The sequence below is a fragment of the Hylaeus anthracinus genome, unplaced genomic scaffold (assembly GCF_026225885.1).
Source record: "Hylaeus anthracinus isolate JK02 unplaced genomic scaffold, UHH_iyHylAnth1.0_haploid 0, whole genome shotgun sequence".
NCBI classification, from domain to species: Eukaryota; Metazoa; Arthropoda; class Insecta; order Hymenoptera; family Colletidae; genus Hylaeus; species Hylaeus anthracinus.
Genome location: NW_026533254.1, coordinates 5,073,837 through 5,089,324, shown reverse-complemented (window position 1 = coordinate 5,089,324; position 15,488 = coordinate 5,073,837). Strand labels below are relative to the sequence as shown.

The following is a 15,488-nucleotide window of genomic DNA, read 5'->3' as shown; positions in this document are numbered from 1 at the left end:
TTGTTTCTGTGCTTCCTTCGACTTTTCTTCAGCTTGTTGTTTTAATTGTTCTCCAACCTCTACAGCTTTCTGTGACTGCTCTTGTGATTGTTTCTGTGCTTCCTTCGACTTTTCTTCAGCTTGTTGTTTTAATTGTTCTCCAACTTCTGCAGCTTTCTGTGACTGCTCTTGTGCTTGTTTCTGCAATTCTTTCGATTTTTCTTCTGCTTGTACTTGCAGTTTCTGTATTCCCTCTGTGACTAGAATTTCAATTTCCTTCGAAAATTTCTTTGCTTGTTCCTTGGCTTCATCTGCTTTTTTCAATAATGCTTGTGCCTGCTCTTCGAGTTTACTTTGTTCTTCCTTCGAAGCTTTCTCTGCCTGCTCTTTGAGTTCTGCTGCCTTCTTTGTACATCTCAGTGACTCCTCTTCGTATTTACTTTGTTCTTGTTTCGAAAACTCCAGTGCTTTTTCTTGGAGTTCTCCTATTTGCTTCAAATAAATCTGTATCTGCTTTTCGAATTGGAATGACTGTTCTTTCGAATTTTTCTGCGCTAGCTGTTCAGTTTGTGCTGCCTGCGCTAAAAATTTTTTCATCTCCTCTTCGGATTTACCTTCTAATTCCTTCACATTTTTGACGTCCTCGGCTGCGGCTTTAATATATTCTCCTGTCAGTTGTTTCTGTTTCTCCCATTCGGCTTTAAGTTGTTCGTACACTTCCAATTTGTGTGGATCCGGTTTATCATCACCTTCGTGTTTCTTCTCTTCACCTTGTAACGACTTGTCGCTCAGCTTCATGGGGTTAACTGCCTGTATATACAACGAGTAACGTTTTGTAGAAGACTTTTTGGAAAATATGTTTTATAATGCATTAATTGGTGACTTTTTACATTACGATGGAAAGTATAGTTTAAAATATCTTGTAAATATGGACTTACCTCCACAGCCTTGCTGACACTGTCTGCGTAGGATTTCAGACCGGTTTTTTCTAATGCACTCGAAAGTAAACCTAGGAAACCACTTTTCTGTTCTTGTTTTTCGTCACCTGTTGGTTTGCATAGGACCGTCTCCGCCGAAAGAAGAACGACCACGAACAAGGAGATTGCGAACTTCATCTTTGAGGCGAATGAGTTCAGGCTTACGAAGCTTCGAAGCGAGGTATATTCAACGCCTGTAAGAAGCGTGGCTTATATAGACTAAGATGTCACGTGTCAGATGGTTGCTATGATGCAGGTGTCATTAGTAAGAGTAATTATTAAAACATTGCTTATTGTGTTCCACGAAGAAATGCGTATGTGGCATTAGGCTTGGTAAGTATTTAAACAGCTTGGTTACAAAATTCCATGGTTTCGAGGTCATCAAAAAGTTACATGTACATATCGCATTTTGTACTAAATTTTACCATGTTTTTACTTTAATTAGGTATTTTATTCGCTATGTTCATTAATTTGTGTGAATTTTTGTTTGTACTTGTTTCTGTACAAGATTAAAATGCAAGTCTTTACGAAAATTTTATTTTAATTTAATGATTAAATATTTTATCGATCCTATTATTTTTAAATATTTTTACAGAACAAACAGAGATTAAAAAATAAATTCATTCTTCAGGTCTCTGTCTGTTATCAGAAAATATTTGTTTGTTTGCATTTTATTAATTTTGCTAACAAATATTATACTGAAAGATTCAATGTGTGAAATGTATTTCAATATAGATGAAATTAATCCACGTGTGACTGTGTCTTTGAGTACACGTGGAATGTAGATCTTTATTATAAATTATGAAGAATTGTAATGGCTTTCTTACCCGCGGGGAAATTTAGGTTTTATATCTTTACGTGTAAAACGTTCTGTCAAAAGTTTAATTTATAGCAGCAAATTATTACACAGGTGTTCACTAAATCTTCATGGATGACAATAACATTGCACATTGAAAATTGCGACGGTATTCAATCATTATGTGCCCGTTTATTTCAGATGCTTAATAAAACATTTTTAATAAACCCTTGAGGGCTTCTCACGTCGATGAGCATAGTGTATATTTCTGTAAGAAATTAAGAAATATGCTGTGAAACAACAAATTTTCTTCTGCAGCCTTTACAATTGTCCAGGAAAAACTGTACTGTTAAAAAGTGAAATTGGGAAATTTTATTTATTTATTTTACAACATTGAATTGATTACCACTGACAGTGTCGTATGTCCTGTTTTTATCCTATCACATTATGTTAGAATTATGAATTTATATAAACTGACTATTAAACTAACAATAAGTACAGAACATGGAGATAGGTAAGCAAACAATAGCTCTGCTGAAGCAAAACACTAGTGACTAGTGAACATGTGAGGGAAACATGAAAAGCAGTATATGTGTTAGGGAAATAAACGTTTATTAAAATAAAGAAAAATGTCTCCATGTGACATCAATATGTTACTTATCATTTAGAAAAGGACCATATAACTTAGTAACTCTGTCGTCGTTGCTATATCTGGCTCACCCTTAGCTTAGTTAGGTATAGACGACGAATAAAAACATCCCAGAAATTATCAATATCATTTTATTCGTTTAACGTAAAATACAATTTAATTTTTTTGAACAAATAACTGATAGAAATTTGTATATCTTTAACTCGTCATTCGAGAATTGTATCTCAATAAAAAGTCTGTCGACTTCTAACTAGGGGACCCGATCTTACTACTTGAAAGTAAGAATTATTGTAGTGGTGAATTGTTTCAAATGTGAAACGATAAAGTTGTATTTTAAATAAGAAGGAAACAATTTTTGTATTAAATGAGTCCATTTTAATGTATTACAAAGTGTTTCATAGCTGTATTTTTTATTTTCAACTGGCCGTTATTCAGAATCTAATTTTCAGGAACTTCATTCAGGTGCATTCGTAATAGTCGGTGTAAACTTTTTATTGACAATAGATAATTGGCGGGTTTCCTGGATTCGCGCTGATCATCATTCGGATGTTGTACATTTTAGCTGATCGACTCTACTAATCCTTGTGGCCAGATTTGCCTAAAGACATGAGTCCCTGCAAACACATTGAAAAAATATTATAGAAGATCTTACCAAAAAATAAGTTTTTATATTGTAGCAACACATTTTAATGTCAGGTAGTATCTATCAAAATATACATATAAATATACATGTGTATCAAAATATACAAAAATTCGAATCAGCTTAAATCGATCACATTGAAATATTAATTTTTACTTTTTATGCATTTAATGTTTCTATTCAATGGTTGTCAGTATAATAATAAAATATATCACAAATTAAGACTTACCATCAACAGTTCGGTGAAACGATCCATGTAGGGTTTCATGGTCTCTATATGAGGTACTTGCTTAATTACAGCTTCCTGTATTTGTTTCATTCCGTCTGGGCTATCTGATGGTTCCGTTGATCCCTCAGGTGGTTTTTCTGTGCAGTGAACCACCGTTATGAAGGCAAGGACGATCAGACAGAGTACAAATTTCATTTTCACAAAGTGAAATTAGATTCCATCGACGCAGCTTTATTAGAAGCAGCTTTATATAGTTCAACGCGCCACGTGACACGTAGCTACAAAAACGTAATACTCATTAATTGGTGTGTGTGTGGAGGGGGGGGGGGGGGGGGGGCATTTTTCAAAAGTTACCTATTGTATCGCGTTTGACGTAGAACGGCGCATGATGCAATCAAAAATCGAATTACCCAACGGTTTAGACACCTTGGTTATAAATTACGATGAAACGTAAATGTTTGACCATCGTTCCAGTGAAATGTTGATAGGAACTGTCTGTTCAACAGTTGAATTATCGCTGCGGATTGATACGCAGGTGTCCACTAAATTTTCATGCGTAACAATACTGTTCAAAATTGAAAATTGTACTTGGAGGGTAGTCGTATCATGGAATAATTAAGATAATTGTACCTTCGCTTGGAACAGACCTATAGCCTGGTCCGATGATTAGTCAAACCCTGTGTGTATACGCGTATACTCGTTCATAAATATATGGACACTTACTACCTTCAATGAATAATTAATATACACCATAAATTATTACTATACCACTTTTGTTGCTAAATTCTACATTGGATGCAATAATATTAAATGGTTTGCGTGCAATATTCAATTTTATAGCGAAACTCTGGGATCGTTTATATAGAAAAGTTCAGAAAGAATGTTCAATGTACTAAAAACATTTATGGCATACATATTACAAAATAAATGAGACACTATTATTTTGGATACAATGAAGAAATTAATAGTATCCAAGTAGGGTAAAAGAAATTTTAACATTATCTACTTATCTATATACATAGTTTTTTATCATTATTAATGTAATATTAAGAAAACTATTAATAAAATATATTCGCTAATGCAACATAAACATATCGAAACATAAATGATTGATATTAATAGATATTAATAGATTCGCAACTTTTATTAGATATTTATTTCTATTGAGGAAGTGTCCACATACTTCTGAGTCGAGGTGTATATACGCAACTCATTGAAATATTGGTAACTGTAATATTTTAATTTTCAAGTGTCGTTCGCTACAAACAAATTTCACACGACAAAAATGATGAAACACGACACACGAATAAATAGCCATTAATTCCACGTGTCTATCGCTATGTGCCACGTGAAGCATTGACGTGTGAAATTGAGTGATTGTTATAGAAAGTTGTCGTATATTTGCCTAGTGTGTTAAATAGCTATATTACGTGGTGCATAAATACATTATCTTCACTCTAAGGCATTAATTGCATGTGGCACTCCCTCGTATGGTTAGTCTATACCTAAATATTCCAGCGTTTACTGATGCTGATTGATGACATTCTGTTCCCGTCGTTGCCCATTCGATATTGTTATTGTCTTCTAGTTACAATGTTCATTACTGGCGTCATAGTTCCTAGAAACTGCCGTCACTCGTGTAATGATTAATAATCGACTGAGGGATAGCCATGGTGTTAAATAACTTCCAACTGTATATCATGCCTACTCTATGTTCGACTGCTGTATTAACTGCGTAATACTTGTCTCCATTTCTGAAATTTAGTACATTCTCTTGTATTATTCATCGAGGACTTTAAGCCTTGTTCGATTCCCACCAATGTTAGATTCCGAGCGAATGGAATTAGCTGACAACACTGCTTTGTTAGAGAAACTCTTAAAGGTTTTTATTTGTACAACTACGTTCGTACTGTGTCGTTGAATACTGAATTCTGTTTAGTTTTTGGGTTTTTTTCCGGGCTCTTATATCGTTCGGAAGATGAATGATGTCAAGAATAGCGGTCAAAGCAGAGTATGACTAAGGAAGGGTACGACGAAGTACAGGATGAGTGAGGACCTAGAAATCGGGATTAGTATGTTTGGTCGAGGATGAGTCTATGGTCTTTGTTATGTTTGTGATTAGTTGCGTTGGTCCAACAGCAATGTCAAAGACTCTTTCCTTGGGTTTTCCGAACTGGTGTAGCTCGATACACTCATCACCAAGGTATCTAACCTGTTACGCCGCGGTGGCATCGATGGAGATTTTGAACACACCTGCCTGACCGGATGAAATCGGTATCAAGACTCGTTAACCAGCTCAGGCGATCCAAAAGGTCGCGTCGAACGCAGATAGCCTGGCGTGGGAACGAGAGAGAACTCGTTGGGACTGGTTGGAACGTTGCGTTGTCATCCTTGAGTAAAAGAGGCTCTCCTCGCGTTCCTGTGTCGATCACCAGGCGCATTCGCGTTTATTTTGGTGCGCCCTTGGAACGATAATCACGAACTGGTAGGCGCCGACATGCGCAGCCGCGATCACCACGACAGATACAGTTTGATAAAAAGCAACCTCGCCTCGACTACCTCAGCGGGATCCAAAAGGAACCGGCTGCATCGCGAAATCGTAAAGAACATTTACGCTTCACGGAAATCCGAGCTTGCGGAGTTAGTCAAACGCTGTTGCCAACAAACGGTGAAATAATGGCTTTTCCGGAGCTGCGGAGACCAACGAGATGAAAGAGGCCTCGGTGTTGCTTTGATGGGGAAAAAGCGTGATTATTAAATACGCGGAAAACTGTTTTCTTCGTCGCCGGGGAAGAATGAACTCTCGCGAGCTAACCGCGGGGATTTTTCAATAAATCTTCTTGGAGGTTGTAAGGCCAACCCAGAAACGTTTCATCTATAAATCCTTCGCCATTCTGCGGTTTCAGGTCTTTGGTACCTATCGGACATCCTTCCCTGTTCAAAAATCGTGTAAGAGCTTCGATTTTGTCTTATTTGATAGGTCTTGTCGATCTCTCAGGTGTAAGATTTCCAGCAACTCTGTTAACACTTTTATTTACTGGGAGCCTGTTTATAGGCTTTTTAATTCCAGTGTTTAACTTCTGGAATTTATTCACTGATGGCTGTCTAGTTACAATGTTTAGCTTTTGGAAACAGGCTTGGTTTTCAACGTATCTAGTAACAGTATGGAGGAATTATTGTTAGCCTAGATTAACATATACTAATATAGAAATTTTTTTTTTAAATTGCAGACTGTTCCTAATAGGCTGATAGACAAAGTGTTAAGATGTTTATTTGTTTAATTGGTAAAACAGCAATCAATTTTCTTCATGATTTTTCCATTAATTCCCTTAAAGATCTCCGTAGAGTTCTCTGGAAGCATATGTAGAAATTAGACGCTACGTCTAACGAGACATAAAAAATGCCATCCATGCTCACTGGGTACCTCGTGAAAGTTCTGACTGCGAAACAATATAGAGATTTATCAAATGGTCTGCCATTAGGTTCGTTTTGCTAGATACAGAACACGAACGACCATCTAACTTGTATTTTTTCTTGCCACGCGCCGGCTCGAACCCCGCGTATGCATTTTTGGAGGCGCTATTTGGGGTCTGGAAAGCGACAGGAAATAGGTCGATGCGCTCTCACGGAAGATCCTTTTCAGACAACGAACGCAACGCTTTTGTACCTCCATCGCTTTAACGCGCCGACTGCCGTGTGTCTCGACGTCTGGCGTCGCGGCGAGAGACTCGTTACTGCGATGGTCGATATTTTTAAATGAGATTTTTCGCGGTGTCTGCTATGTCTGGCAATCCTGGAAGTCTTCGACAATGTAGATAGAGAAAGCGTGATAAGATGCAAATTGGCCTTCTCAAGGTATCGTCAAGGTATTATTGTGCTACTTGTTCGTCTAAGCCGACCTTACATATAGGCGACTGTCTCGAACGATATCACACAATGTACGAATATTAAACGGCTATATAAACACAACAAAATTTTGTTGTTGTTTGTTTATAATTTTGTTCGATTTTATGAAAAAGTTTGTCCGTATAGTAAATAAAGCTTCAGTTTTGATAACGGAAACGTTAAACGTGTATATTTTTTTACTGCGTGCTCCAATACCTCTTGTCCACAACGACGCTCGCTCGTCGTTCGACTCAGACTGCAAAGGGTTAAAGAATATTTTTCTCCCCTAAAAACATGCATACCTTCGACTCGTGTGTTTCAAAGTACTATCGTTAGGAAAGGGTGAACCAGTAGCGTCCCTGAACTGCTGACACTTCACGGTTAAGCGTCCCGTTTCCGTTCACTTTGGTGTTTACGATCCTAGCTATATTTCTTCCTCGCATCGACAGCGAAACCAGCGTTCACCTGTTCATCGGATTTGCCTCGAGTCATAAGGCTCGCGAAACAGCAGAAAACGCTGCGCGATTCGGGGTCAGCGTTATCTTTTTCACGCTCACGAGTTCGCGCTTCGGAAAAAGTCTGCCGCGACAACGATGGACGGCATTCGTCGTCGAAACTGGAAAAATTAATTCCATCGTCCATCTCGACTCTCCCTCGGTCCCCATGGCGTCCCACGACCGGTCGTTCCGCAAACGAATGCGATCGCTCGTATTGTCCAGCTAAAATACCGACGGCGGTCCTAACTCGCATTGTTTTCATTCGTTTTCAGCGACCCGACCCCAGGCGATTCTTCTTTCGCTTAGATCCAACCGGAAATCGCCTCGACTCTCGTTGCTTCTTCCTTCGACTTTTCCCTTCGGTATCATCTCGTTGTTTCGTGGAAAATCGCGCTGCAAAGTTGAAGCTGCAGCTTTAATAATGGGGGGTATTTTTGTAGGGAATGTTACGTTGAGGATAGTTACAAATTTTGGTGAAACTTGACATACAGGGCAGGTTTAGATTATATTTAACAAGTGCTTGCTTCTATAATGATGAAGGGAGGAAAATCACCCTCAGAGTTCTTGAAGAAATCGTATGTATTCAGTTAAGAAATAGGAACATCTTGCAGAATCTTAATTGTCTTCTTTGTAAAGGTCTCCTACCCCTTTTAGTCGAAGATATAACAAGGATTATAATTATTATGCACCGACTATCGATGGTTCTAGTGATAAACGAAGAGATCCTCTTTTCTCGGGTCAAGTACGACGATAGCAATGAGAGATTAACCCAGCATTCAAGTTTAAGATACCGGTTTAAGAGCGCGGATTGTATTCGAACAAGGTTGGTGCTGAAGGCTAGTTCAAGGTTAAGGAGGACTCGTCACGCTGGCAACGAAACGCAAATGTTCCATGGCGCCAATCTGGCGCACCAAACCAGCATCGTCTCGTTTTACTTGCGCGCCGAGGCGCGGTGCGGAAATTGCGGTGAACCTGAAAATACTTGGCGACGTTTACACGGTCTTTTTATTACGACTCTCGAATCGATTTACTCGTTTCCTCAGCCATAGCTGTACACCAGGCAAAGTGGTCTAGAGGTGCGATCGGAACGAATTGATTGGTTCCTGTGCAAAAACTAAGTATCTAGCACTTGGTACAGACAGCTTCTCGTTGATGTTAAAATCTTGCCTGTAAAAAGTAGAGAGAATTTTCTGTCGGTTACATCACGAATATATATAAATAAACATTATTAAAGCTCTCATTTTATATCCTATCGCAAAAAAATAGCTGGATACACAATATACTTTTCACTTGAAATACCTTGTCAGCAAGGTGTTAGGTAAATTATTATCATCGAGAAGTACAACGAGTATACGGTAATCGAATACTTGTATTTTTCACATTATAAATCGAACAAGCTCCTCGAGGAGCTCCTTAGACTTAGGAAAGCGTGGCGCACAACGTGTTAAAGTGGGGAAATAATGTTCAGCGCAACTAGGCGCGGGCACGAAGTGTTTAACATGAGTATTTAACGCGGGACCTAAATGTCGGCGGCGCCGTGAAACGCGATGCTGTTTGTCGTAATAACTGTACCTATAATCTACGCGATTTTACGTCGCGCAAGAAACATTCGACCATCCATAGAGGAAAGGAGAAACGTTTCGCGATAATTAGCCGGTTTGTCTTGAACGCTTTTTCCTGCGTCCGAGTAGAAGCACACCGTTAGCGGCGCCGATTCTCAGCTCGAAACTGAGCAAACTCTCGAATCCTGTACCTGGTTAGTGGTACGAACACCTTTTAAAGAAACGAACAAGATACACATGCCTCTATCCGCTGCCCTGCGTCTCTGTAATCGGGAATTGCTGCTGGTTAAGACGGAATAACCGATTATCCGATTAGTCAGAGTGGAAAAATTCTCGTGTAATTAATATGAGACTCCGAGGAAACGGATAAACTGCTTGCTCTTATTTCCTTCAGTCATTTACTGAAGGTTGCCGAGATTGGAAAGTTGCGGCAGGAATGCGCGGGAATGTGAAATTGGTATTAATTAGAAAGACTTCGTTGGAGCTATGATAGTGTGGAGTTTTTGCAGTAGGAGCTGCGAGTATCCTTAGAAATGTACCGTAATATCATTGGTTTGATACGAGATTGATCTTTCTTCGACGAAATCAATATGTAGACATACGGTTCGCGTTTATTGAAAGGGAGCTTGTTAATGTGTTTATTTTTAGCGGTTGATATACGTTGATTGAACACGAGGAGCACTGTACGATTTTATGTGAATACCTTGGTAAAGCTGTTCTAGCTGATCCTGTTTTAGACGCACCACCCAAATAGAAGTTGTCTTCTACGTATAGGAGGTGTATATTCACCAATAAAAAGTGTACGTGCGTTGCAGCGTCGACAGTTTTTAGCGACGATTAAACGACGCGTGGAATCAAATGGGATTCCTCAACGAATGAACATAAGTAGACTGTAACTTGGTTGAATGGTTGAATGCGAACTTGTACTCTAACTGATAGATTTTATTTGTACATACTGGTATGATAGTTAGTTTAAGAATGAATGAGATGTTCGAAAGAGCTCTGCTCATCGAACGGTCGGAGTGGGCGTACAATTTTTGTGTGTTAAGGGTGAGGTACAACAGTTTCTCATTTGTCTGTTGGTTGGCCAAAATTCGGGTGGAAATGGAACTTGCAGAGACGTGGCTAGAAGATCTGGATTTTCCAAGCTGACCGTAGCGAGTAATAAAGCCAAGCAATACCTCAACATGAGAAATGCAAAGACTTCACTGCTAAAGCTAAAGGTTCTGATACCCAGATTTGACTAGTGATAAAAATGAAATTATTTGACAATATGTACCGATTCCTTGGGTCTTTATTGCTGCTACAGGTAAAGGACCTAACAAGAAGGATCTGACATTTAATGGCAGAAAGACTAATTATGATTTGAACAGTCTTGTATGGGTGGGGAAATTCTATTTTCTGTGTGTCTCTTCAATGAAACTTTAGCTTGAGGTATATACGATAGTCATCAAACTCCTCATCAAACATTTATCAAGATTAAAAATTGTATTTTATCTTCTAATCTTATCTGGATTTGATGAAAGAACTGCTTCTATTCATCTCTGACCACCAATCTGGGTAACATACCTACAGTTACATGCACGTATTAGGGTCATGTCGAGATCTGATAGCTACAACCTTGGATGTTGTACAGAAGGCACTTGGCCAGATAGGATCAAATGGCTCTAGAATAATATAGAATCGAATTGCATTTAACTGTGCATTTCTTTAGCAATGACAGTAGCAAACAGGTAACTGGTAGTGCTTGTTGACCTTTGTACCAATTAAAGCCAAGTCGCTGATACTAATCTTTGGTAGTGATGCGCACGAGACGAGACGACACTTCTACGATCTCGATCGTGATCTCGAAAAATCTCGAAACATGCATATCGATCTCGAATTTTCGACAATTTCTAATATATGATCTCGATCTCGACGATATCTCAACGAGATCTTGACGAGATTTTGACAAGATTGGCAATACAGATCAAAATATGCCAATATCTGTTAAAGATTATGCAGAAAAGTATGTATACTGTATACTATATATACTTGATATTCCTACCTTAAGCTTTCTTAAAATATTTAGAAATTATAACGTTTCTATTGTCGACAAAAACTTAGTTATAAAAGTTATTGTCAATCATTTGCACATCTTCCGAAGTTAATGATAATTCTATTGGATGCCTTCAATTCACAACTGCATTATACCAGTATTCTCTAATAATATTTGGGTGGATTTAATAGATTTATATGCTTTCCAAATAGGGTAATTTTATGTAATGCAAAAAAATAAAATTTTAGAAAATACGCATTTCGTAGTTTGATCTGTACTGCACAAATTGTCGTGAAAATTGACTAACATTTTGGAATAAAAACATATTAATGTTAATACATAATTTATAAAAATGAATTTTTCTGAAAACTAATAATACAGGGTGTTCCAAAAGTCGGGGAGGAGCCGGAAATGGGGGGTAGCTGAGACGATTCTGAACAACAATTTCCTTTGCAAAAATGTCGGATGGGGCTTCGTTAAGGAGATATTAAGAGAAAACCCCGACCAATCAGAGCGCGTGTAGACCGTTCAAGCGGCCGCGGTAGCGAAGGCTATGCGCTAGGCGGCAGCGCTTGTACGCGAACAAGTGACTCGACGTGCATCGAAAGACATTGACGCTGCTGCCTAGCGTGTAGCCTTCGCTACCGCGGCCGCTCCAACGGTCTACGCGCGCTATGATTGGTCGGGGTTTTCTCTTAATATCTCCTTAACGAAGCCCCATCCGACATTTTTGCAAAGGAAATTGTTGTTCAGAATCGTCTCAGCTACCCCCCATTTCCGGCTCCTCCCCGACTTTTGGGACACCCTGTATACTGGATACTTTGTTCTTTTACGGACCACTAGTACCAACCATATCTCCTCGGCGTTGTTCCTGCTAATCTAAATTTAATCTCACTTTACACTTTACACTTTACACTTTTTATATCTAAAGACCTTATTACAAGCTCGCAGCCATTAGCTCGATATTATTCGCGACGACGGATTGTTCGTCACGAATAATACCGATTACCAGGTCTCACCGCGTGGAGGTTGCTGCGACTGGAGACCCGGAGATAAAAGGAATCAAAATTCCTTCGATCTCCCTCTACATAGAGTATACATACGTAGATGCATACTCTACGTAGAGTCGACGAGCTTAATACTAAGTACGAAACCGTGGAAATCAAAGAAGACAAACTCCCTTTGATTTCCAAAGTCTAAGTCTGACTCTGCCAAATAATTATTTGAACTAAATGGAAGCTAAATGGAAATCGCGACACGATGCGACCATGAAACTGGACTTACTGAGTCAGTTCCGTTTCCTCTTGATGGATCTGACTCGAGAGGAAGACGACTGACGCCTCCGAACCAGTCCTCCACACCCTGCACCCATCTAGGAGCCACGATAGGACCCGACTTGCACCCGTCTCACTGCGCTTTGGACTTAATGCGCTGCGCCGAGAGCCTAGAACTACACCAGTCGGGATACAGGGAGTAGAGAACCGATCCGTAGGTGCCGATTGTTTTCCTCTCGAATACAGATCCACTAGGAGGACGGCAACCGACCTTTCTGTCCAGTTACACAGTTGGTCACTTCACTTATGACATGAAGTAATAGTGACCGAAGTGGAGAACGAAGTTGCGAGTCCAATATGGATTTACGAATAAGCAAAAGAATTGAACAAATGATTAATAATTATTTGGTAGAGGACAGACACTCGTACACGCATGCCTTAAAACTAACCAAACCAAACTAAGATACCCACAACCAATACCAAGCTACAGTAACTAAGGGAAACTACAAATAGGAGGGACGCGAGAATTTTTCCGGACGCGCAATCGCGGGATCTATATCGACCGAAGGATCGTCGAAGAGTGAGCTCTTACCCCTCGTGTACCTGTGTCGGTCGAGGGTCGCGGCTCGCTTGTGCCTCTCGAAGTAGAGAAGGGAAAGGGCGAACAACAACCCTGTGACGCTCAATTTAAAGGCTCGTTGAATCCATTGAGAAAATAATTCGTGAAACATTAATATCACAATGAAATCATATTCCCCATCATTGTTTAAATAATAAGTATTATTAATAATTAATTTAACTATTGCCAGACATTAATATTTTGTTGGTCCAATTACTAGATATTAAAATATTGACTTTCTCCTGATTGTTACTGTACTCCAACTGGAAACCTAATCAACCCAGGATGTTCTACATAACATCATTTAATTTCATCGCTGCTTCATCTGAGCTGACTTCATTGATTTCTCTGTCGAGTAATAATTCATCCAGAAATATTCACTAACAGATTAAAAGACGTGTAAAATCTTCAATGGATGTCCTTTGCTTTGCTCGAGATAAGTAATTAAATCAAGGATTTAGCAGATCGGACCACGTAATCCGCAGCTTTTCATTTCTAAGAAGATTAGCTGATCGTTCTCACTGTCACTGTCTCCGAATTTCGAAGTGGGAGGCTCTAGCGAAACGCAGCGCCATTACTCGATCGTGGCAATGATTGCGCAAGTGTCGGGGCGTGGTTCACCGTAGATCCAGCTGGACCAGCGATCATTTCGACCGTGACAGTTTCAGTGGGACAGTCCGATAACAGCACGAAACACAGGATTCGATAACGCGAATCGCGATTTTGCCTATCTTCGAGCGTCCACGTCTACCCTCTCGATCGGTGCTCTCCAAACTGAAGTTCCTCGGTGGCGTTTCCGTCGCTCGACGGGCGAGAATCGATGTGTCCGCGGTAGACGGAGGTTCTTCCTGGATTCGGTATCGACTCATCGATCGATGGAAAAGCCGTGGCAACGCGCTCCGGCTACGAATTCAAACAGGCAAAGTAGACTCGCGTGTCCTGCGCCACTTAACCTCGCGGACTGTTGAACGAATCCCTCCGACAGTAAATTACATACACCGGGTTGGAGATGTGGCAGTTAAAATTATTGTTTGCACAACGAAAGCGTAGGAACGTCAGGAAGTAAATGTTGCTGAAATTGCCGTAGATTCCGACTCTCTGAATTGCAAATCGTTACTGTGAACTCTTTATGTTGCACTCCAGGCTTCTTCGACTGCTGAACTTTGTTTGCCTTGACGCTGACTCAGACCGCAGTTCTACCGGTATAATGCGGTGTCTTTTAACCCTTTTAGTCCCAAGCAAAAGAATTGTATGCAAGCGAAGAATACCAAACCGAGTTGATGTAATTTAGAAAAAAAATATAAATATAAAAGTATCAATGATATTTATCAAATTCCAAAGGAAACATATTATGAAATATTGGGAGGATAAATTAACGCTAAATTGATTGCAATATTTGTACTAATTAACAATCGCACTAATAATGTTTATTCAATATCGTTAGGAAAGATGAAAGAGTAAGTTATTTAATAAACAGTATTGAAAAGGACGTTGGTTGGTTATAGTTTGTTCCAGAACATATAGTATAAAACTTAATAAAATTATTAACAACTTATTTCTAACAAAATTACTAATATTGTAACGTTACTGAGAAAACACTTTATTATATACCTTATCGCTCTAGCATATACAGTATATCTTTTATTGCTATAGCATAATCTACATATCAATCATGAAATATAACAAAAAATTAAACCCATACACATTATTTTTTATTCTTAGAACATCTCACATGAGATTTCTGAAGAGAAATTCAATAATTTACAGTGAATGTAGAAAGTATTCGTATATACTAACCAATTCCGAGCATAACTTCGTAAAATTGAAGTACATTAACTAATTTTGTATAAACTATGAATTTGTACATCTCCTTCATATTTCTGTGGACTTTTTCTTTTTTCTTATTAATTATATAAATTATTCAAATAGCTATTGTTTTTGCGTTGTATCTATGTATTCTAGAGATACTCGAGGACATGTATGTATTTATTGTTTATAAAAAGTTAGTTAATATATTAAAATTCCACAAAAATTATATAAATTCAATTTCAGACAGAGGTTCCTTGTAACGCGTATAGGTACCATCGTATGCATGACGATATATCGTCGTCGGCTCTTTTCGCAAGTGTTGCCAACAACGATATGTCGTTGTTCGACATTATAAGGGTTAAAATCGACGATTCTGTTAATGTACTTTTAGTATTGTGTATTAAAGGCGTCATTGTTATTATGGTATATTTCATTTTATAGTTTCATTAAGTATTTTTGAATACAGTATACGAAAGTAAACTCCTGCAATTCTCTTGCGACTAATTTACCGATACGAACTTTTAATGGTGCGCG

The 15,488-nt window shown here is 38.8% G+C and overlaps 2 protein-coding genes across 4 annotated transcripts in view; one reads left to right on the top strand and one right to left on the bottom strand.

Moving 5' to 3' along the window:
* The window catches only part of LOC128896226 (uncharacterized protein PF3D7_1120000), a 2,109-nt gene extending 974 nt beyond the window's left edge, over positions 1-1,135 (bottom strand). Inside the window, exons 1-2 of the mRNA XM_054159443.1 lie at positions 918-1,135; positions 1-789 (exon numbers count right to left, since the gene is read on the bottom strand). The exon at positions 1-789 is cut by the window's left edge and continues 974 nt beyond it. Of these exons, the coding sequence (XP_054015418.1) occupies positions 1-789; positions 918-1,094 (966 nt within the window). The 5' untranslated portion in view covers positions 1,095-1,135. The remainder of the gene's footprint in view (positions 790-917) is intronic.
* The window catches only part of LOC128895736 (fat-like cadherin-related tumor suppressor homolog), a 534,418-nt gene that overhangs the window by 185,601 nt on the left and 333,329 nt on the right, over positions 1-15,488 (top strand). The gene's annotated exons all lie outside the window — the stretch shown is intronic.